Below are 21,574 nucleotides of genomic sequence, written 5' to 3' on the forward strand. Positions count from 1 at the left end.
GATGGTGGAGGCAGCAACCATGTCCTGTGAGTGGGGTCCACCTTGCTGGCCTGGGGGGTGGGGGGCTGGGTGTGGAGGGTCCCGGTGGGACCGGAGAGCCACTGTGCCTTGCGTGTCTGAGAAGCTTCCGTGGAAAGGGAAGGGTGGCCGCTCACCGCCGTGTGCCTGTTTGCTGCTCCCAGGACATGCTCGTGTGCACAACGCCCAGCGATGGAATTGGCGGCTTTGTGAATTACGGTGCCTCTTGGGGTGGACGGGCCGGGGCTGCTCGGGTCTCCACCTTTAGTTCATTTATAATGGGAAGTGAAGCCAGAAGTAACCTCGTGGAGGGGCAGGTACCCGAGTGCCCTAGGTCTGGAGGCAGGAACACAGGTGCTGGAGGGAGGGCTGCCTGGAGGAGGCCCCCTGCTTCTCTGTCAAGCTTCTGCTGCAGGCCCAGAGAGCAGGGTCCCAGGCTGAGGACACAGCAGCCTCTGCCCCCAAGGTGTCCTGGGCCATCGCTGCCAAGGACTGGTTGCCTCTGGATCCGGGGGGGCCCTCCAGGGGGAGTGTTGACCCAGCCACTGTTGTGTCCCCCTGACGTTCTTGTGACCGTTTGACTTTCTCCCACCTCTTGTGTAAATAAGTAGTTGTTTCCTAAATAAATGGCATGGCCGGTTTCTGTGTTTTTGTTTTTGTTTGGAGAGGGGGCAGCGGGAGAGAGAGAATCTCAAGCAGGCTCCACGCCTGGCGTGGAGCCCGACGCAGCGCTTGGATCCCAGGACCCTGAAGTCAAGACCTGAGCTGAAATCCAGAGTTGGACCCTTCACTGACTGAGCCACCCAGGTGCCCCCTGTTTCTGTGCTTCTGGTGGTGTCTGCCTCCCCAGAGCATACTGAGCCCCCAGGGAGACCGGGAGGAGGAGTGCAAGCTTTCAGCTGGCCAAAGATGCTGACTCTTGGAGGCTGCAGGGCCTTTGCAAATCCCAGGGAGGGAATGGGGTTCGCGGACCCAGCAAAGTCTCTCCTAAAGACTATTAGAACAATTTGTGCCAGCGCCCCCCCCCCCCCCCGCCACCACCACCACCACCCCAGGGTCTTTCCCATTAACCACGGGGACGGGGCTGGGTGTTTGTTGAGTGAATGAATAAATGGGAGGTTTACCTGCTCTCCCCTCCCCAGGCCAAGGAGGGTGTGCAGACCAGGCTTCCGAGGAACAAGGAGTCGGGGGGTTGCCGCCCTGATGGTGGAGGTCACATCCTCTGTGCTGTCCTCACCACACCATCACCCACTCATTCATTCACCCAACATTTGCTCACAGGTGTTGCTGTGAAGGGCTCCAGGCCCCAGGCAGAGACGGGAGGCTGGGGCATGGAATCAGGTGCAGGTCCCAGGTCTGTTGGATCAGGAATGCGCCAGAGGGAGGGATCCCAGGACTAAGAGGGAAGGGTGGTGAGGGTGGGAAAGTGCAGAAAAGGCGGGAAAGTACCAACTACCTTCCTAATTTCCACACTTCAGACGGTTTCTAAAAGTGAAAATAGGAAAGACAGCGCTCAATCATCTCTTCTGCCCTCCCGAGTTTGCCCCTTCCCTTGAACCCCACTCAGGGAGGCCCTAGAGTCAGCAGCCCCTCCCGCCCTGGCTCAAGTTGCCCACCTCTGGGGCCTGGCGATGACCCTGCCTTATGGCTGTCTCCCACGCCTGTCACCTTCAGGAAGGCCCCTGGAGCCCTGGCCGCCCGCTGGGTGAGCACACACGGGCCAGAACCTCGTGGGCTTCCTGTAACGTCCTCCCCAGCCCTGGCCCAAAACTACACCTGTAGGAAGGTGCTCATTAAACAGGTACAGGATGAGTGAGGGACAACCCAGGCACACAGCTTAGACCTGTGATCGCCTGTGCGGCTTTCCTGTGTTCCTAGCCCCACTCTGGCCCCCCCCCCCCCCCCCCCCCCCCCGTCCAACCATGGCCAGGTCCAATCCACCCTACCGAGACCCTGCGCCTAAATTACAGGCCCATTAGTACTCTGCGCCTGCTGTGCAAGGCCCCGCCCACTGGCCCTCCCCAGCCTACCCCTACCTTGACACCCCTCAACTCCTTGCAAAGCCCCAACCCTGGATCTGGGCCCGCCCCTCCTCTGGCTGGCACCACTGCAGAGACCGCCCCAGGTTCCACCTGGCCCTCTCCGTGAGGCTCCGCCCCGCCTCGCCCGCCCCTCGGGGCCCGCCCACTTGCAGAACCCCGTCCCCAGGCGGCCCCCGCCCCGGCCAGGCTTACAAAGCCGCCCCGCCCCCTCCGGTACCATCATTTACATAGCCCGCCCCCAGGGCTGCCTCCGGCCCCTCGGGCCCGCCCAGCTGTAGGAGGCCCCGCCCCCAGGGCGGCCCGAGCCCCGCCCAGTTTTAGAAGGGCCCGCCCCCTCCCGCGCCACGCCCCGCCTCCCGGGGCGGCCCGGGCCCCGCCCAGTTTTAGAAGGGCCCGCCCCCTCCCGCGCCGCGCCCGTGCCGCCCGTTTCAGGCCGGTTGGCACCGGGCTAACAGCTGCGCCACGTCCGCCGCCCCGGCCACCCGCGGACCGCCCGGCCCGGCCCGGCCCGCGCAGGTGAGCGGCGGCGCTCCCGCTGCTGTGTGTCCCCGGGCGCCCGCGCACCCTCTCTGGCCTCCGCCCAGCCTGAGGGTGTGAGGTCGCGGCGGCCGCGGCGGGCGTCGCTGGAGGTTCGCGCGGGGCGGAGTCCAGTGGGGGAGCCGCAGCGCCCGGGGTCTTGTGGACCCAGGCCTCCCGTCCAGGGGGGCTCCGGCGTCTGGCCACCGCCGCTGCCGGATGCTCGAGGCTGCTGATGAGCTGGACGTGGGGAGGCAGGGGGAGCCAGCACTGGGGGAGGGGGCGTCTTCTGCCCCCACACGAACTTGGAGTGGATTCTGCCCTCCGGCCCCATCCGCCCCCCGCTGGGTCTCCCCGGCCTCTGGGTCCCGCTTGGCTAAGCCTCGCTCACCCCGGGCCTCACTTTTCCTCATTTGGTGAATGGGCACTGGCCCAGCTCGGGCTCCCGGGAGCAACGGAACCGGCTCTGAGCCAGGTCCTCCCCCTCGGGGCCTGGGGACGCTGTTGACTCAGAGGCCAGCCCTGAAAGTTTGACTTCAGCAGGCAGCCCCGACAGGGAGAGAAGCAGAGGAGAGAGGGGGGATCAGACCTGGGATGGGGGACGCTCCAGGTAGAGGGGGAGCCCAGAGGAGGCACCTGAACGAGCGTGGATGGTCTGAGAAGTATGAGCTGAAACCGGAAGGGTGAGGAGGCACCGGCCAGGCTTTGGGCAAAGCTACTCGCGGTGGAAGAAACAGCCGTTCAGGGGCTCCGGGAGGCGGGGAGCTGCTGCGTGCTTGGGGGGGTGGAGGGTCACATGGGGAACTGCTGAGGGTCCCCTGGTTAGACTCAAGTTCCTGGCATGGGAGGGCAACAGTCAAGCACGAGCTGGATGGTGGGAGCGTTCCAGGCTCGTAGAAGGCGCGGTGTCTGCCCCCATCTTCCCCATCGCGGTCAGCTGCCCCAAGACCACGCCCAGACCTCTCTGAAGAGCTTGACCCTCATATACACCCTTCCAGATCTAACATATAACCGTGGGGCCCCACTTAGTCAGTCAACAAACACTGATGGAGCACCTAAGTGGGCTGAGCATGTGTGTGGTTCTGGGGATTGGGGCAGGAGGGGGCGCAGGACAACCAGGGAAGGGGTGGGTGTGGGCATACCGGGAGAGGTGATGGGGTGGGGAGCAGTGGCCAGAGAGGGAACCCTTCCTCCTAGGGGTTGGGCTCTAATGCGGGAAGACGAGGCAGGTTGCTAGCTTGGGGGCTGTGGGATGTGAGGCCGTTGTAGGTTTGGGGGTTAGCCTGGGCCCCACTGGGCCTGAGGACACCCGGAGAAGGACACAGCCAGTGGCTGGTGGTCGTGGGAGGTGACAGTTTAGAGGGCCCACTCTCAGACCGTGAGTCCCCAGGAGCGCAGAGGATGGGACGATGGTCCAGCAAGGGCTGGGCCCCTGGTGTGACTTTGGGCCCTCTCCCCACAGCCCCACCAGCATGGGCAGTCTCTCCTACCGAGAGGACCTCGAGGAGGAGAAGAACACAGGTGCGTGTCCTGAGTCTGGGCGAGGGGGCGAAGGGGCATCACAAAGTGTAGTGGCTGAGGTGGGGGGACTGAGGAGGCTCCCCCAAACCCACACACAGGCCCAGTGTAGGGCTCTTGTTGGGTTATAAATAGTCCCAAACCTGATGACTGAATGCCGGATTGGGATTCAGGGCCTGCAGCCCATCACCTTGGAGCCCATCACTGGGCCTCAGTTTACCTCCTCTGTAGACTGAATGGGTGTAAATGGGTCTCCCAGAGCCTGTTCTTGTAGCCTAGGTGGTGGCCCAGGGTGGCCCAGCCTGGGGATTGGCCCAGGCCAGGGCCCACTGCTCGGATTCCCTCTGGCTCCTGGCAAGCTTCCTGGGGGCTCGGGGGGGGGAGGCGGGGCTGCAGGGGCCATCCTGTTTGTTTACCGGCTCCCTGGCCATGCGCTGAGTGTCCCCACCCTGCCCACTGAGTGTCCCCAGTGCTGGGTCCCCTGGGGGCCCATTAGCCCTCCGCTGGGGTGTCGTTAGCCTGTGTTTGTCCGCGGCCCTGCACGATGCCCTGCTCACTCTGGCTTCAGCATTCACCTGGGAGGTAAAAGCCAACAGCAGGGCCCACAACAGCCAGTTCAAGAAGAAGAGCTTCCTGTGCTGGCAGAGGCAGAAGTATAAGGTGGGCAGCCCCGGTCTCACGGCGCCGGCCTCCCCCACAGCACCCCGCACCCCCACGTTAACCCTGAGGGCTGGAGCCTCGCACTGTGACGAGTTCCTGAGAACCCTTGAAAGTGCAGTACGTCCATGGGGCTGGACCCCAAACCCCTTGCATGTGTCTCACTCTAGGGAATACAGGGGCCGTGGCTCTGCCCCGTGGGTCTTCGCACCCAGTGGGGCTCAGAAATGCCAGCTTAAGGCTTGGCATTCAGCAGGCACTCAGTGAACTCGGGCTCAAGACCTTGCATTCAGCAGGTGTTCAGCCAATGCTGGTGGCAGCCAGAGGGCAGGCAGGGTAGGTGGGGGGGCCCCTGGCCTGGGCTGCAATGCCGTGCCGGCTTTCATTCCAGAGCAATGTCATCTACACTGCCAAGTACAACGTCTTCTCCTTCTTGCCCTTGAACCTGTGTGGGCAGTTCTGCCGCATCTCCAACCTCTACTTCCTTTTTATCATCATTCTCCAGGTGTGGCAGGGTGGGGGCAGCCCCAGGGGTCAGCCCCCCGCTCACGTTGCCTTCTCCAGGGGCCCTCCCTGACATCCCTTGCCCCAGGGTTCTGTAGACCCAGGGCAGTTTAACTGTGCTCTTGTCTGGGTGCTTAGTGGGTCAATGTCTGGCTCCCACACTCATCGCTGGGGCCCTGCTGCCTAGGGCGGGGCCTGGCACAGAGGGGTGCTCAATGTATGTTGAATGATGAAGGTGCATGCACGGCTCATTCAGGTCCAAGGAGCTGACCCCAGAGGGCAAGGAGGAAGCAGGGGTCAAGAGCATGTTCTCAGAACCTGCCGGGCCACTTCCCACTGCCTGGGTGGTCTGGGCATGGGCACCTCCCTCTCTCAGCAGGGCGGGGGGGGGGGCAGTTTCCAGAGCACCCTGACCCTCACCCAGCATCTCATTCTGTTCTGAATAAAGATCCAATAAAAACTTATTGAGCACCTACTGCATGCGGGTCCTATGCTAGGCATCGGGGACCTGGCAGTGACCTTGACACCTGTTTTCAGGTGGCTTGGGGACTGGTGAGGTGACATCACACCACGTGGTGGGCACCAGTGATGGGGACAAGGACTCCCCACCCAGGCTGGTCTATGGGCCACTGGAGGAGCTGATGGGGAGGAGCAGGGTTACTGGGAGGGGAACAGTGAGCGTGAAGGCCCCGAGGAGGGAACAGCTTGGGCTGAGAGGGCTTCCTGGAGGAGGTGACATGGGAGCTGGGCATGGAGGGGAGGAGGAGTGTGCTGGGGAGAAGTTCTGGAGAAGGACCAGTCCTGAGGTTTGGCCCTGGGCTGAGGTGGTCAGCAGGTGGACCCAGGAAGCCAGGTTGGAAGGCTGGGGGTGCTTGGTGGGAGGGCAGGGGGAGGCGGTCAGGGTGGTGCCTGGGGGACGGACTGGCATGACCCACCCGCCACGTCAGGGTTTCCCCGAGATCTCCACGCTGCCCTGGTTCAGTCTCTTTGCCCCGCTCATGGGCCTCCTCATCATCCGGGCCACCCGAGACCTGGTGGATGACATCGTAAGTGTGGTTGGGGGTGTGTGGCGTGGGGGCGGGTGTGGGGGGAGGGCACTCACACGGGTGGAAGCAGAATCTGCCTCCTGCTGCTGACGCCGCGCGCTCTGGACAGACGCCCGTGTGGACGGCTTGCTCTGCACCTGAGCCCTTACCTGGGGGGCCTGGGGGCCTGGCTGGGGGTGGGGCCGTCCCTCTGACCCGCCCCCCCCGCCCCCCGTCAGCCCAGGGGCGACACAGAAGTGACAGGATCGTCAACAACAGGCCGTGCCAGATCCTGGTGGGGAAGAGGTGAGGCCCGTGACCCCGAGGGCGGTGGCGGGGGAGGGGGGTGCGACAGGGAGGAGTACCTGGTTGAGTCCCATGGGACCCGGCCTGCCCTTCCTAAATGGCTACTGTCTATCAAGCCTGGGATGGGCCCTGCGGTGGGGGCGGAGGCTGAGGGTCTAAAGGGGTGAGGGGGGAGGGCCTGGAAGGGACCAGGTAGTGGGGGGTCAGTGAAGGCCGGCCCTCTGGCAGGACTGGGGGCGGGCAGCTGCCGGTGGGAAGCCCTGCTCTTTGAGCTGGGGGTGGCCAAGGCTGGGCGTGGAGGGGCCCCCTCTCACACCCGCCACCGCCCCCACCACCGCAGCTTCCTGTGGAAGAAATGGGCGAACCTGCGAGTGGGAGACCTGGTGTGTCTGCACAGAGACAACATCGTCCCGGTGAGTGGGTGGGCTCCAGGGGGAGGGCGGCTCCCTGCTCCGTTGCCTCTTGCCCCCTGACAGTGCTGTTTCCTCGTGACCCCCTCCCCACCCCAGGCCGACCTGCTCTTGCTGGCCAGCACGGAGCCCAGCAGTCTGTGCTACGTGGAGACCGCAGACATTGATGGGTGAGCAGGGGCTCATCACTAGGGGTTTGGGGCTCTGGGTGCAAGAGCCAATTCTGGTCATTCGCCCCATGAACACTCGTGGGGCGCCTGCAAGCCGGCAGGGCCAGTAAGATTAGCCCCGAGCAAGGGACCCCCCTTCACGCCGACCTTCCTGGAGGCCCTGGTGTGCTCCGCGTGCGGCCACGCTGAACGCGGGAAGTGAGGCAAGGCCCTGCCCTCTGGGCCTCAGCCTCCTGGTTGGCAGGTGGTACACAGTAGGTGCTTAGCTCCCCATCTCATCACCAGGGAGACCAACTTGAAGTTCAGGCAGGCCCCGCTGGTCACCCACCTCGAGCTGACCAATATAAGGAACATGGCTTCCTTCCAAGGTGAGAGGCAGCAGACCCGTTTGCCCCTCCTGGGCCTCCATCTGCCCCTCTGTGCAGTGGGTGCAAAATTTCCCCACCTTGTTGGGCTTGGGGGACGGTTATGGGGTGTCTAGGGGGCGTTGGGGGCCAGGACGGCCTTTAAGAGGTGGGCTTGCCCTGGGCCTGTTTCTCGTCCTCTCAAACGACGTAAGCGCTGGGCCGTTCCCTGTTGTCAACAGTACGAAGGGCAGCATTTTATCGGGCATTACGTCTCACTTGTAACGCACGGCCGCTGAAAGCCAAACACGTTTGGCTGTTTAATCGAAAAGGCAGTCTGTGGACGTGGGCTCACGACCTACGTGCGGTGGCAAAGCCCACGGGACAGGGAGTCCTTGACGTTTCTTATTTTCTGCCTGGAAAGCAAGACATTCCGTAGCTGTGGACACAGTTGGTGTTCGTCGTGCCCCAGCCAGGGGATGCTTGATTTTTTTCCTGGCTTGTGGCAAAGGCACATCACTCCAGTGGGTCCTGGAGCAGAATCTGTGTCCTGGGCTGGTTGCCTGTCTGTCACGATATCCAGGGACAAGGCTGGCTTGTGTGGAGGGTGGCTGCACCAGTCCGGACACCTCCCTCTAGGCCCCCACCTGCCCCGGCTGCCCCAGGCAGGGCTCCTGCAAGGCGTGGCCCATCTTTCAGAGGAGGAGCCTGGGTTGGAGAGGTGACGGCAGGAGCGGGCTTGCCCCTTGGCTCCCCTGCCCCCCCGCCAGGCCTGCCATTTCTACACTGAGGACAAACCCAGGCTCTCGGAGCTGGAGCAGGCCTGTGGCCCCCCGGCTTGCTCCCTCCCAGGGCCCCAGCCCACAACTCATTGTCATTTTGACCCTGCCCCGGGCCAGCCTGTGACTCCGAGTGTAGTTTCTCAAACAGAAGTGGGGCTGGAGATACTCACTCACTGCAGGTGGTGGCAGAAGAGTGCCCTGCATTTGTCCCCTGTGGTGGCAGGGTGCTGGATGTAGGTGTCCTTTCCTTCTTCCCCTCCTCAAAGGTTTCCTGAGCACCTACTGTATGCCAGGGGCGGGGCTGGGCTCTGGGGCCTCAGTGTGACTGAGACGAGGCTGGCGCCTTCTCCTACGGAGCTCACAGACATCAGTGACACCAGGCCCAGTGATGTGCCGGGGTCATACCCATGAGCAGGGGGCTCCGCGGGGAGGGCTTGTCTGAGGAGCCGTGAGGCCAGTGGGGCAAGTGTGGGCCGGTGCAGGCCCCGTGATGGTGGCCCCCTGCTTGGGTGGCTCCCTGACCGCCCCCTGGCCCACAGGCAAGGTGGTGTGCGAGGAGCCCAACAGCCGGATGCACCACTTTGTGGGGTGCTTGGAGTGGGGCGGCAGGAAGCACCCCCTGGACAGCGGCAACGTGCTTCTGCGCGGCTGCAGGGTCCGGAACACGGACACCTGCTACGGGATGGTCATCTATGCTGGTACGGCCACTGGGGTGTGCGGGGGGCGGTGGGGGCTCCGCAGTCATGGGCAGGAGGTCCCCGGCCAGGCCCGGCAGAGCCAGCAAGCACCCTCATTGCGGCTGGAGAAGGGAGTGTCGTGTGCAGGGTGCTGGATGTAGGTGGACGGACGTGGGGGCGGCTGGAGGGGGAGGGGGGGCGAGCAGATGGACGGGCGCAGGGGTGAGTGGACGCAAACCCTGCAGGTTTCGACACCAAGATAATGAAGAACTGTGGCAAGATCCATCTGAAGAGAACCAAGATAGACCATCTGATAAACAGGCTGGTGATGCTGGTGAGGGGCCCCTGCCCTGGGCGCCCGGGGAGGGGGCAGGAGGGGGAGGGGACGCCCCCGCTGTGCAGGCTGCACAGCCTGATCCCAGGACAGGCCTGTGGGCCAGAGTCTTCCTGTGAGGCAACAGTCAAGTAGGAATGTCCTTAGGAAGTAAATGTTGATCTGGATGTTCTCCAGATGTGCAGGAGGCAATGAAATGCTTGCCTCCCTTCCACTGACAGTTAATGGTCCTTAACTTTTGGCTTAATTAACTTTATCTCCTTTGAAGTTATCGTAATAATAATTTAATAGCAGCCACAAGGCCTCATGAGAGCCACCTGCAGGCCCCCCTGGCCCCCAGCCCCCTCTGCTGGGCCCGTGGACAGGGCTGGCTGGGGAGGGGGCCATCCTCACGGCCCTGCTGGTGGGTCCCCGGCGTGTTCGTGTGCCGCCCGGGGCTCCCTACCTGCGCCTGCTCCACCGCCACCCTCCCTCCCCGCAGATCTTCGTGTCCCTGGTGCTGATCTCCCTGGCACTGAGCTTCGGCTTCTGGTTCAAGGTGAAGGAGTTCAAGGCCAAGCACCACTACGTGCCCTCCAAGGACCTGCACAGCGTGGCCACCGAGACCTTCCTCATCTTCTGGGGCTTCCTCATCCTGCTGAGCGTCATGGTGCCCATGGCCATGTTCATCATGTGAGTCAGGCCGCCCACCCCCGCCCTTCTGTCAGAGTGGGGGGATCGGGCGTGACCGGCGTGCGTTGCAGGGTCGAATTCATCTACCTGGGGAACAGCATGTTCATCAACTGGGATGTGCACATGTATTCTGCGCCGCGGGACGAGCCCGCCAAGGCACGCAGCACTAGCCTCAACGACCAGCTGGGCCAGGTGGAGTACATCTTCTCAGACAAGACCGGCACCCTCACCCAGAACGTCATGACCTTCAAGAAATGCTGCATCGGGGGTGTCATCTACGGTGGGTCCCCTGCCCCCTGCAGCGCCCAGGAGTCTGCCCTGCCTCCGGGCCGGCGTCCGCTGTCCTCACACCTGCCCCACGGCGGGACAGGACTCTTCTTCGGGTTTTCACAAACAAACCTTCCGCGTGGACACTCACCAGCATTTCCAGGTGTCACGAGAGAAGTCTTTCTCGGTTTCCTCCCAGTCGTTTGGAAACCGGAAAGCCACTGTCAGCTCAGAGACCACGAACAGTGGTGGGCGGGGCCTCATCCGTCCTTGTCGTAAACTAGGGCACGTGGAGACCAGGAGGTGAGAGAGGGCCCGCCCGGGTGGTCTGGGGGAGACAGGAACGGGCCCATGCCCTCCTGGAAACTCCACCCCACCCTCAGCCCAGGCCCGAGGGGCGATAGGGAGCAGCGGGGTCTGTGGCGAACAGCATCTACCCCCAGCCGGGTCTTCTGATGTTTCTAGAAGGGCTGAGGACCCAGGTTTTTATGTGGAACCACCAATTTTTCCAAAGTAGGCAGCGAAGTCCAAGTTGTAAGAAGAGAACCTTGAAGAGATCAAACACAGTACACGCTCCGTGAGGCTGCGTTCTGCCCTTGGCTGTCCCTGGGACCCCCAGGAGCTGTGGCTGCCTCTTGGCCTCCTTTGCGGAAGGCAGAGCTGAGGCGGGGGGTCCTTGGTTGCTTGGGGTGTCGGGTCCAGAGCCCCAGGCCCAGCTTGTCCGCTGTATCCAGTGGCCCCAGGAAGCCTGACAGTGGGGATCGGGGGCTGTGGGATCCCCGTGGGTCCAGGAGAGCTGAGGCCTGATGGGAGGGGGTCTTTCCCCAGGCCCGGATGAAGAGGAGGAGACCCCACGTAAGGTGAGCCCTTGGCACCCTGCAGTGCTGGACGGTGGGGGGCAGGGGCGATCAGGGACGCGCCCACAACCCACCTGCCCCTCACCCCACCACACAGGAGAACCCCTACCTCTGGAACAAATTTGCCGATGGGAAGTTTCTTTACCGAAATGCGAAGCTCATGTGCGCTGTTCGGGACAATGAGGACAAGATGGTGCGGGAGTTTTGGCGCCTGCTGGCCATCTGCCACACCGTGATGGTGCAGGAGAAGGACAGTGAGTGCGGCCACCCTCTCCCCGCCTGGGAGGGTGCTCAGGCCCCGGGGCCCCTGACATGCTCCCCTGGCCTTAGAGATTGCCCAGCCCCATCACCAGGGCTCCTCTCACTGTCCCAAGCCCTGCCTCTTCTGGATCTCGGGGTGTCCAGGCCTGTGACTCGAGATCTGTTCTTGCTGGGAGGGAGAGGCCCTTCAGACCGGGGCCCAAGCACCCCCCTTCTTTTACGGGGCTGAGAGGTCATACCAGCCCAGGAGACCACCGTCCCATAAACGTCTGCTGACTGTCCACTGGGCCCATTTCCTCCCCTGTGCTCTGGAGACGGACGTGGGACCTGCCATAGATGAGTGGCGGGTCCTGATGGAGGGCAAGCTCCAGGGAAGGCGCCCTCCCACCCCGTGGTTCCCTCTCTGACCAGACCAGCTGGTGTACCAGGCCGCATCCCCCGATGAGGAGGCGCTGGTCACGGCAGCCCGGAATTTCGGCTACGTGTTCCTGGCGCGCACACAGGACAGCATCACGGTGATGGAGCTGGGGGAGGAACGGGTGTACCAGGTCCTGGCCATGATGGACTTCAACAGCATACGCAAGCGCATGTCAGTGCTGGGTAAGTGTCCGTGCAGGGGAGAGTGTGGTGGGCCGGCAGGGTAGAGCATGTGGGCAGCCAGGCCTCTCCCTCTGCAGTCCGCAACCCCGAGGGCTCCATCTACCTCTACACCAAGGGCGCTGACGTGGTCATCTTTGAACGCTTGTGCAAGAAAGGCATGAAAGAGTGGACCACAGAGGAGGCCTTGGCTGTGAGTCCCTGTGGGAGGAGAGGCTGTGGGGGGCAGGGGGCAGGAGGTGAGGGCACAGGGACAGGGAGAGGGGGAAGAGGAGGAGAGTGCGCAGAGAAAGGGCACGCACCAAGGCTGGCCGTGTACAGTTGTCCAGGTTGTGCACTGCACAACCCCCCGTGTCTGCGCACGTGTGCACACACACACCAACACACACGGCTGGGAAGGAGCTGAACTCTAAGCTGTATCTGTCCAGAGGGGACATCTTTTTCTAAGTCACACAAGGACACCCTGTGGTTGGACTTTGGCCCTGGACACTGCCCCCCTTCTCCTAGCCAGGCCTGGGTTTTAAGACATGCTCAGCCCTCCTTGCCTCAAGTCTTTTGCTCCATGGGTGGCGCCCAAACTCCTCCACCCAGCTGTTGAGGCTCTATCTGTCTGTCTCCTACTGGTCTCTCTAGCCTGGTATCTCCTTGCCCCCAGGGGATTTCCCAGGACCCCAATTTCTGGCTTGCAATTTGCCCCATGCTCAGATGATGCCTCAAGACCTTTGCACATATAACCCCTCTGCTTGGAATGCCTTCCTCCACTCTGTCACTCAGGATCTTCTAGTCCTCAAGCCTCAGATGCAAGATGACCTCCAAGGAGATTTTCCTGCCCCAGCCATAACATAGGGCTGTCATGTCATGTCCGGCGTCCTCTCTCTGGCCCAGCCCTGACCCTATAGGGCTTCCTAAGGGCTTTGCTAGGTCTCCAGCATCACCTAGCCCAGGGGCCAATGGGGGTGTTTATGGAAAGAAAGTCCTGCGTCCCTCCACTTGGAGCTTCCCATAGTGCCCTGCTCTGCTGGGAGTGGGGGGTGGTGTGGAACTCTGCTGGAGGAGGGAGTTGGGGGGCCGGCCTCTGATCTGTGACTCTGAGCTGGGGAAATGCATACAGAATAATGACACGGAGCCCAGGAGCTCGGCAAGATGGCTTGGCTCAACTGCCTTGTAGAACAAATAGGTAAACTGAGGCACAAGAGCAGCGAAGGCCTGTCTGGTTCTTCGGATGTGCAAGGAACCCCTGTTGTGCCCAAGCCCGGCCTTTCAGACCCACCTCCAGTCAAGAACAAAAGCGAGACCTGGGGCTGCCCACTGGGGCAGAAAACCTGGGGCAGGGTGGGGGGTGGGTAGGCAGAAAGTAAGGAGCCATGAGGAGTACCTTCCTTGGGGTGTCCCAGAGGTGAGCGGGTGTTCTCCTGGGGGGCCTGGAGACGGAGTCCCACATGATCCTTCCTGTTCCCGCCCCATCCCCAAGAGGCCCCTCGAGAAGTGAGGCAGAGTGTGGGGTCCAGACATTCCTAAGTCGAGGGACCAGAGGGAGGGTCCGGGGCTGCAGGGGCCCTGACTGGGGAAGGGAGGGTCTTTGGAACAGCTAGAAGTTGCCATGCGAAGCCAAGGGAGGTGTTCCTGGCAGGAGGAAGGGCAGGGGCAGAGGTGTGGAGGCCAGACAGAGCCGAGCATGGGCGGGGGGGGGGGGGCCTAGGCGGTGGTCGGGGGTCAAGGTTTGGGGGACCCAAGCAGGGAGAAGGGCTGGAGGAGTGTCAGGGAGGCAGGGTGTTTGGTGACAGGGTGGTGCCAGGGCCCACCCGGCCCCTTGCCGCCAGTCCTTTGCTGAGCAGACCCTGCGGACCCTGTGCCTGGCCTATAAGGAGGTGGACGAGGATGTGTATCAGGAGTGGTGTCAGCGGCACCAGGAGGCCGGCATCCTGCTGCAGAACCGGGCCCACGCCCTGCACCAGGTGTACGAGGAGATGGAGCAGGGCCTCCAGGTGTGCAGAGCCTGGAGGGCCGGGGCCCCGGCACCCCCCCCGCCAGGGAGCCGAGTCCCCACTCAGTCTGCCTCCTGCCCCCTGCACCCCCCCCGCCAGGGAGCCGAGTCCCCACTCAGTCTGCCTCCTGCCCCCTGCACCCCCCCCCCCCGCCAGGGAGCCGAGTCCCCACTCAGTCTGCCTCCTGCCCCCTGCACCCCCCCCCGCCAGGGAGCCGAGTCCCCACTCAGTCTGCCTCCTGCTCCCTGCACCCCCCCGCCAGGGAGCCGAGTCCCCACTCAGTCTGCCTCCTGCCCCCTGCACCCCCCCCTGCCAGGGAGCCGAGTCCCCACTCAGTCTGCCTCCTGCCCCCTGCACCCCACCCCCCAGCTGCTGGGAGTCACGGCCATTGAGGACAGACTCCAGGACGGCGTCTGCGACACGATCAAGTGTCTCAAGCAGGGGAGTATCAAAGTGTGGGTACTCACAGGGGATAAGCAAGGTGGGTCCCAGGGCGGCCACGCCCAGCGCAGAGAGAAGGGGGATGGGTGGGAGAGAGCTCCTCACCTGCCTGTTGTGCCACCAACAGCCTGTCCCACGTGCCCGGGCTCGGCATTGCCCTCCACCTTGTCCCGGGAGGGGAGAAATGGGAACCATTCAAAATGCAGGGGTCTCCCCGCCCCCCGACACCTCCTTGGGGTGGGTTGGCACTGTGCTGAGCACTTCCTGAGCGTTTGGCCCTTGTTACGCCTGTGTGATAGATGGGCCAAGCAGGGCTCTGAGAACTCTGGGGCGCATGCTGGAGGTTGCCCAGGGACTTGGGTCCTGCGAGCCCCGAATCTCCTCCTTTCCCCTGCGGGTTCTTTGGGGCCCCCTGGCCGTGTGTGCCAGCAGGGCTGCGTTAGGACTTACGTGCGCACCAGGCGTATACACACAAAATACTTAAAATGACATTTGCAGCTGACAAATATCCAAGCTGAATTATCTTTTTTCTTTTCTTTTTTTTCTTCCGATTTTAAAAGAAATTAAGTCATTTTTGTGGGTTCTCAGAAGTGCGCATGGGGCCTAGGCATGCCATGTCCAATGACCCCTTGGCCGTGGCCACCAGACGCCCTTCCTCCAAGAGCCTCGCTGGCCAGAGGACCAAAGTGGGGGCCCTTTTGCTCAGAGCTGCCGCCAAAAAAATCAGGGCTGGCTGTCATTGGCTGGTCCGAGTCACGTGCCTTATTCTGACCCAATCCTCATGGCCAGGGGGCGGGGCATGCTGATGTGATTGTGGGGGCCTGGGTCTACCCCGCAGGGTGGGTGTGGCCCCCGCGGGGGGCGGGACTGCCGCTGTGTTGAACCGGGCTGGTTTGCAGAGACAGCGGTGAACATCGGTTTTGCGTGCCACCTGCTCTCGGAGAGCATGCTCATTCTGGAGGAGAAGGAGATAGTGTAAGGGGGGAGGGGCGGGACGGGGGAGGGGGTCGGGGGAGGGGAGGGGCGGGGGTTGCACCCATGCTCATTCTGGAGAAGGAGATCGTGTAAGGGGGGGGAGGGGCGGGGGGCGGGCGTCGCACCCGTGGCCCAAGAGTGGCTCCCGGGGTCTGCAGAGGGCCCTTAGTCTCTGCCTGGCTGGACTCCCACGGGGGTGGGGGGGCCAGGTCCAGCCGGGAAGGGGGTGGAGGGAAGCCTGTGCTCGCCGGCGCAGCTGAGCCCCCGCTGGGCCCCCACAGTCGCATCCTGGAAGCCTACTGGGAGACCAGCAACAACGTGCGGGGTGGCGAGGGCCGTCGGAAGAAGCGGTTCCTGCCACAGGTCAAGATGGCCATGGTCATTAGCGGAGAGTTCCTGGTCAGTGTCCGCTCAGGGCCGCCGGCAGAGCCCCTGGTACTGGGGAGGGGGCTGGGAGGAGCAGCAGAGAGATGGTTCTCGGCGGGGCCAGAGCAAGGGAGGGTCGCGGTCAAGTCCAGCCTGGCGCTGGGACGCGAGGCCCGGGAGGAGGGGCCGGCTGGGGCGCTCCCGGAGCGGAGGCGTGCACACAGAGTGATGCGCCCCCTGCCCCCGGTGGCCAGGACCAGCTGCTGCTGTCCCTGCGCAAGGAGCCCCGAGCGCTGGTCCACAAGGTGAACAGGGACGCGGACGAGTCCTGGCAGGAGCCCGACGAGCAGAGGACGGACTTCCTGCGGGCGCGGCGCATATCCCTGCTGTGGCGGACCCTCGGCATCCAGCTGAGGAGCACGGGCTTGGCGCCCCAGGTCACCGACTCCAACACCAGCGAGAGCCCCGACGTGCGGCGGGAGCGGGCCTTCGTGGAGCTGGCCTCCCAGTGCCAAGCGGTCATCTGCTGCCGGGTGACGCCCAAGCAGAAGGCCTTGATCGTGGCGCTGGTCAAGAAATACCAGCGCGTGGTGACCCTGGCCATCGGGGACGGCGCCAACGACGTCAACATGATCAAGAGTGGGTGGTAGGCAGCAGGCGAGGGGCGGGGCAGCTGGCTGGGGGCGCCCCGGGCTGACAGGCTGCGTGTCCCCCGCAGCTGCGGACATCGGCGTGGGGCTGGCGGGTCAGGAGGGCACGCAGGCGGTGCAGAACAGCGACTACGTGCTGGCCCAGTTCTGCTTCCTGAAGCGGCTGCTACTGGTGCACGGGCGCTGGGCCTACATGCGCGTCTGCAAGTTCCTGCGGTACTTCATCTACAAGACGGTGGCCTGCATGATGGTCCAGATCTGGTTCGCCTTCTACAGCGGCTTCTCCGCCCAGGTGTGCTTTCCATAACCTCCGCCGCGCGGCGGCCACTCCCTTCTCAGGGATATTTGGCAAACTGGAGCTCTGAAGTGAGGGCAGGGCAGATGCGCCGATGTCCATCCTTCTAGCGGGCAAGAGGGGAGAGCTAGGAGCCCAGAGAAGGGAAGAGGGTGGGGGCTGGGTCCCTGACTCAGGGACTCTAGGCAGTATCATGGCGAAGATGAGAGGTGCTCTCTTGAGCTTTAGAAGGGTCCCAGGCACTGATTTTTCCCTGCGGAAGGAAATCGTCTGCGAAGAGCCAGCTGTGAGAGGGAGTGAGCTCCCTGTCACTGAAACCCAGGGGTTTGAGGGGGAGCTTTACAGAGGCACCCTAGATAAATATATATTGTTTGTTCAGTTTACTTTTTATTTATAGATATTTTTCAGATGTTTCTGTAAGTGGAATTGTTTTCTTAATTTGCTTTGGGGATTGTTCCTTGCTGGTGTATAGAAACACGAGTGAGTTTTTGATTTCCGGTCTGTGCCCTGTAACTTTGCTGAATCTGTTTATTGGCTCTAGTAGCTTTCTTGTGGATCCTTTTGGGATTTTTCTGCATATAGAATTATGTCCTCTGCAAATAGAGATAGGTTTACTTCTTCCTTTTCTATTTGAATAGCATTTATTTCTTTTTCTTTCCTAATTGCTCTGGCTAGGACTTCCAGTGCAATGTTGAATAACAGTGTTGAAAGCAGGCTTCCTGTTTTGTTCTGGATCTTCGCAGGACAGCGTTTAGGTGTTTTGTTTTGTTTCCCACCCCCCACATTTGTTAACTGGAAGAACTGTTGCTTCTCCTCTATTTATTTATTCAGTATTTACTTCTATCGGTGTAGACTCATGGGTATTTATTTTACTGTATACTTTTTGCTCAGATTGTCCCTGATTTGTCCCTTTGACATGTGCCTGCCCTTCTCTGAGTACACCCCCACTTTCTGGTGCTGTAGGAGGCTCCACGCTCGTTTTGTATTTCCCCTGCTGCAGCTCTGGAATCAGCCATTCCTGTAAGGAGTCCTGGCTCTTGGTAGTTAGACACCAAGCTCTAAGTGCTAGGTGTGCTTGCAGGGACTGGGATGCTGGCGGATCCCTCTCTCAGTTGACAAGAGCTGCAAAGTGTACACGTATTGACCCTGTAGAGACACACACTGTATCTGTCTTATCCGAATCTGTCCAGCCTCGTCTCTATGTTTGTGTATATTAAAAACTATGAGTTCACAGCAGTCCAGCTGATTCCAGTCCCACGGGACAAGGCTCAGCTTAGCCTTTTCCATGTACTCATTTGTGAGTCTTTTCTCCAACAGTGAGAAACTTCATTCTTGTAAAATTTCTTATTTTTAACTTTTTTTTGTTCAATACCAGAATGCACATAAGGTGGTTTTCAGAGCTGATGCTCATGTTCTGTTAACTGGGTTGGATTCATCATCAGGAGAGCTACTTGTCCATGAGGGCTCTTCCACATAGTGATCCCCCTGAACCTAAAATGACCCAAACCCCCCACATCCTCTAGCCATTTTCCCTCCTGTATTTCTACATCGAAGCCATCCCATTAAAACAAGGACTCAGAGGTGCAGTTTTGCAATAATTGGACCCCGCTTTTCCTCTCTGCCTTTTATCTTCCAGCCTTCATCAAGCCTCATGTAGCCCAACCCTGGTTTAGCGCCAACCTTCATTATAACTTGACCTCCCAGCTCACCTGGAAGCCTCCCCAGGGGTCCAGCTAGTTTGGGCGGGTCTCCTTGGGTAAAGACTTGTTTCTCTCTCTGGCCACTGGCCGGCTGAAGGCTGACCGTGTCCCCCCTCCGTCTCCTCCCCACCAGCCTCTGTATGAAGGCTGGTTCCTGGCCCTCTTCAACCTGTTCTACAGCACACTCCCTGTTCTCTACATTGGTCTCTTTGAGCAGGTGAGCAGATCCAGGCCCTGTCTCCTCCTTCCCTGGAGATGCTCCCATGTCTGCCCTGCAGTTCCCCCCGGGGGGCCTGGCACGGGGGTGGGGCTGTCCCCAACTCCCCACCTGGTTCCAAGAGCCTGCCACTGCCCCCCATGCCCCACCCCCAGGACGTGAGTGCCGAGCGGAGCCTGGAGCTGCCTGAGCTGTATATCGCAGGCCAGAAGGACGAGCTCTTTAACTACTGGGTCTTTCTCCAGGCCCTCGCCCACGGCACAGTCACCTCCCTGGTCAACTTCTTCGTGACCCTATGGGTCAGCCACGACTTGGCCGGGCCTGTCAGCTTCAGCGATTATCAGTCTTTCGCTGTGGTTGTGGCCATGTCAAGCCTGCTGTCCATCACCATGGAGGTAGGCAGGGCCGCCAGCCTGTCGCACCCCAGGGGGGCCTTGGACACGAGCCACTGAGGTGTCCCCGCTCAGTGACCCTGCCACGGGGCCTTAGGTGGCCTTTGTGGACCCTGGAGACTCAGCCCCCACCCACTCCCATGGAGCCCTGCCCCGGGGTTCCTGGCACCACACTGGCCTAATCCTCCCTCCCCTCTTCAGGTCATACTCATCATCAGGTACTGGACGGTCCTGTCCGTGCTGGCCATTTTCCTCAGTCTCTGCTTCTACGTGGTTGCAACTTGGGCCAGCCAGAGTTTCTGGCTCTTCCAAATCTCACCCAAGAACTTCCCATTTCTGTGTGAGCCCCCAGCAGGGAGCGGGGTGGCGGGCCCCGGAGAGGGGTGTATCCACACCCGAGTGCCCGCGGTGCCCCCTCCGAGCCTCTGTGTTCTCAGCTGTGCAGGGGTGCCATGCAGGGGGGTTGGAGCCTTCTGGGCATCTGCACAAAGGTGTCCTGGGGGCAGAGGGAGAGGTGGGAGGTCGGGTGTCAGGAGGAGGGGTCACCCAGCAGGCTCTGGGGAGGCTCCACCTGGGGCCGGGCTGTGACCCTGACCCGTCACTAGATGCTGACCGTAACGTGCTGTCACACCCCTCCATCCTGCTGGTCGTCCTGCTGAATGTGTCACTAAATACCCTGCCCACACTGGCCCTGCGTGTCATTTGCCAAGCCCTCAAGAAGGCAGGCCCCAAGGTGAGGGGGCTGGGGTCCCCATCGCACACTCCTGGGACCCCCTCAGCCAGAGCCTGCGCAGGGAGCAGAAACTCCAAGACACAGGCCTGGGGGGGGGGAGGAATGGAGACCCCGGCACACACCCAGTGCCCTCAGGGGGACCAAATAACAGGCCCCAGGATCCACCCCCAGATGTTCGGGGCTTGGGGGTCCAGATGACAGAGCAATTTGGGAATGGTTTAGGGAAGCGAAGGGACTTAGAAGCACCCCAAGTGTCCATTGAAGGATGAACCGGTAAACACAGTGCGGTCCATCCCCACGCGGGAACACGCTCCAGCCTCAGGAAGGAAGGGACCCCGGCACCTGCCACGACGTGGAGGGACCTTGGGGATACCGGGCTCAGCGAGAGGAGCCAGACCCAGAAGGACACATCCTGCAGGACCCCACTCCCAGGACGTCCCCAGAGGAGTCCCGTCCACACAGACAGAGAGGAGAGGGTGGGAGCCGGGGCTGGGGCAGGGGGTGGGGAGTCCGTGCTTCACGGGGACAGAGTCTCCGTGTGGGGAGATGGAACGTTCTGGAGACGGAGGGTGGGGGTGCTCGCAGGACAGGGTGAGTGTGCTTCATGACGCTGAGCTGTGCACTTAGAGATGATTAATATGGTACATTTTGTGTTATGCGTATTCTACTACAATGAAAAAACCCAAATCTAGAAGGGAGGGTTGCAGCTGGGATGGGCCCTAGAATTGACTGGAATAATGGACCAAGACATGGCCAGAAACCTGCCACCTTCTGCCCCGCCCCCGGACACATGGCTGTCCAGGTGCGCCTGGCCGGGCTTTGCCACCAGAGGGCACCCAAGGCCCCTGGTGGCTGGTCGGGGTTAGGTCCCGGGGAAGGACTCATGGGTTGGTCCAAAATCAGTCTCAGAGAGGACTCTTAATTGGCTCAACTCCGGTAGGGAAGGGTCAGTCGGTGGTGGCCAAGTAGGGCTCTGAGTGGTGCCCGCTGGGGCAGGTGAGCCGAGAGCAGCCAGCGGGGCGCCGGGGGAGCCTGGTGACCTTGGCTCTCCTCTGCTCTGCAGCAGGAGGAGGAGGCCCCGAGCGAGGAGATGATCCCGGGGGAGCCCGGGCGTTACCTGCACCGGGGGTCGCGCGGCCGGCGCTCCAGCTATGCCTTCTCCCACCGCGAGGGCTACGCGGACCTCATCACTCAGGGCACCATTCTGCGGAAGGCGCCGGGGGTCAGCAGCGACATGCTGGCTGACCAAACAATCCCGTCGGAAGAAGAGCTGTCCCCGGGCATGCAGGAGTCGTTCCGGTTCTCCAGGAAGCGGTCCCTGCTGGGGAAGAAGAGGCACCAGCACCAGGGCAAGGCGGCCTCGGGGGAGACGTCGCCGGTCTGCGCGGTGAGCTCGACGGCCACGGCGGGCAGGCCGTGCTCCTCCGTCCAACGCCCGGCTGCCCCCGAGAACTGGCCGTCCGGGTCCCTCCGGGAGCCGCTGCCTTCGGGGAGCGCGGCGCAGCCCTGGGGCCAGCCGTCGGGGCAGAGCCAGCCGGCGCCGCCGGAGGACAAGCGGGCGGCGTGGAGGGCCGCGCTCCGTTCCTGGAGGAGCCGGCCCTGCGGCCGGCAGAAGTGGCAGCAGCCGCCCGGGGAGGGCACGGCGCCGCCGCGCAGCCAGGCGCTCCCGGCCGTGGGGCCGCCCGCACCCCCCGCCCCGGGAGCGTCCTCGGCGGACGCGCCCTCCCGCCCGGGGAGGAGGCTGTGGTCCCTGTAGCGGCCGCCGGTGCCCCGGGGCCGTGCACCTGCTCGCACGGGGCGCCCCCGGAAGACGAGGCTCGGCGTCCTCTTCTTTGGCGAATAAACCAGGGTCCGCCTTCCGCC

The 21,574-nt window shown here is 62.3% G+C and overlaps 1 protein-coding gene across 1 annotated transcript; it reads left to right on the plus strand.

Annotated features, from left to right (window-relative positions):
- Positions 1-2,541: 2,541 nt before the first annotated feature.
- Positions 2,542-21,560, plus strand: ATP8B3 (ATPase phospholipid transporting 8B3). The gene is made up of 29 exons (XM_064593539.1): positions 2,542-3,259; positions 4,039-4,097; positions 4,663-4,754; positions 5,143-5,256; positions 6,203-6,301; positions 6,525-6,586; positions 6,927-6,999; positions 7,096-7,166; positions 7,452-7,534; positions 8,832-8,990; positions 9,215-9,303; positions 9,785-9,975; positions 10,047-10,517; positions 10,862-10,968; positions 11,071-11,102; positions 11,197-11,353; positions 11,772-11,960; positions 12,038-12,150; positions 13,778-13,942; positions 14,312-14,423; positions 15,283-15,358; positions 15,640-15,757; positions 15,979-16,363; positions 16,443-16,666; positions 18,503-18,586; positions 18,742-18,981; positions 19,180-19,318; positions 19,584-19,711; positions 20,775-21,560. The coding sequence occupies exons 1-29, from the start codon at positions 3,171-3,173 to the stop codon at positions 21,465-21,467; spliced, it is 4,614 nt and encodes a 1,537-aa protein (XP_064449609.1). The 5' UTR covers positions 2,542-3,170; the 3' UTR covers positions 21,468-21,560.
- The last annotated feature ends 14 nt before the right edge of the window (positions 21,561-21,574 follow it).

The sequence above is a fragment of the Mirounga angustirostris genome, unplaced genomic scaffold (genome assembly GCF_029215605.1).
Source record: "Mirounga angustirostris isolate CCGP_5_RB_7025 unplaced genomic scaffold, mMirAng1.0.hap1 SCAF_1, whole genome shotgun sequence".
Taxonomy (NCBI): Eukaryota; Metazoa; Chordata; class Mammalia; order Carnivora; family Phocidae; genus Mirounga; species Mirounga angustirostris.

Excerpts from the sequence above, each read along its gene's own strand:
- ATP8B3 (XM_064593539.1), top strand. The coding sequence starts at position 3,171 with ATGGGGGACGCTCCAGGTAGAGGGGGAGCCCAGAGGAGGCACCTGAAC. Across the intron at positions 16,364-16,442 it reads CGACGTCAACATGATCAAGA|CTGCGGACATCGGCGTGGGG; the intron begins GTGGGTGGTAGG and ends TGTCCCCCGCAG. Across the intron at positions 19,712-20,774 it reads TCAAGAAGGCAGGCCCCAAG|CAGGAGGAGGAGGCCCCGAG; the intron begins GTGAGGGGGCTG and ends TCTGCTCTGCAG.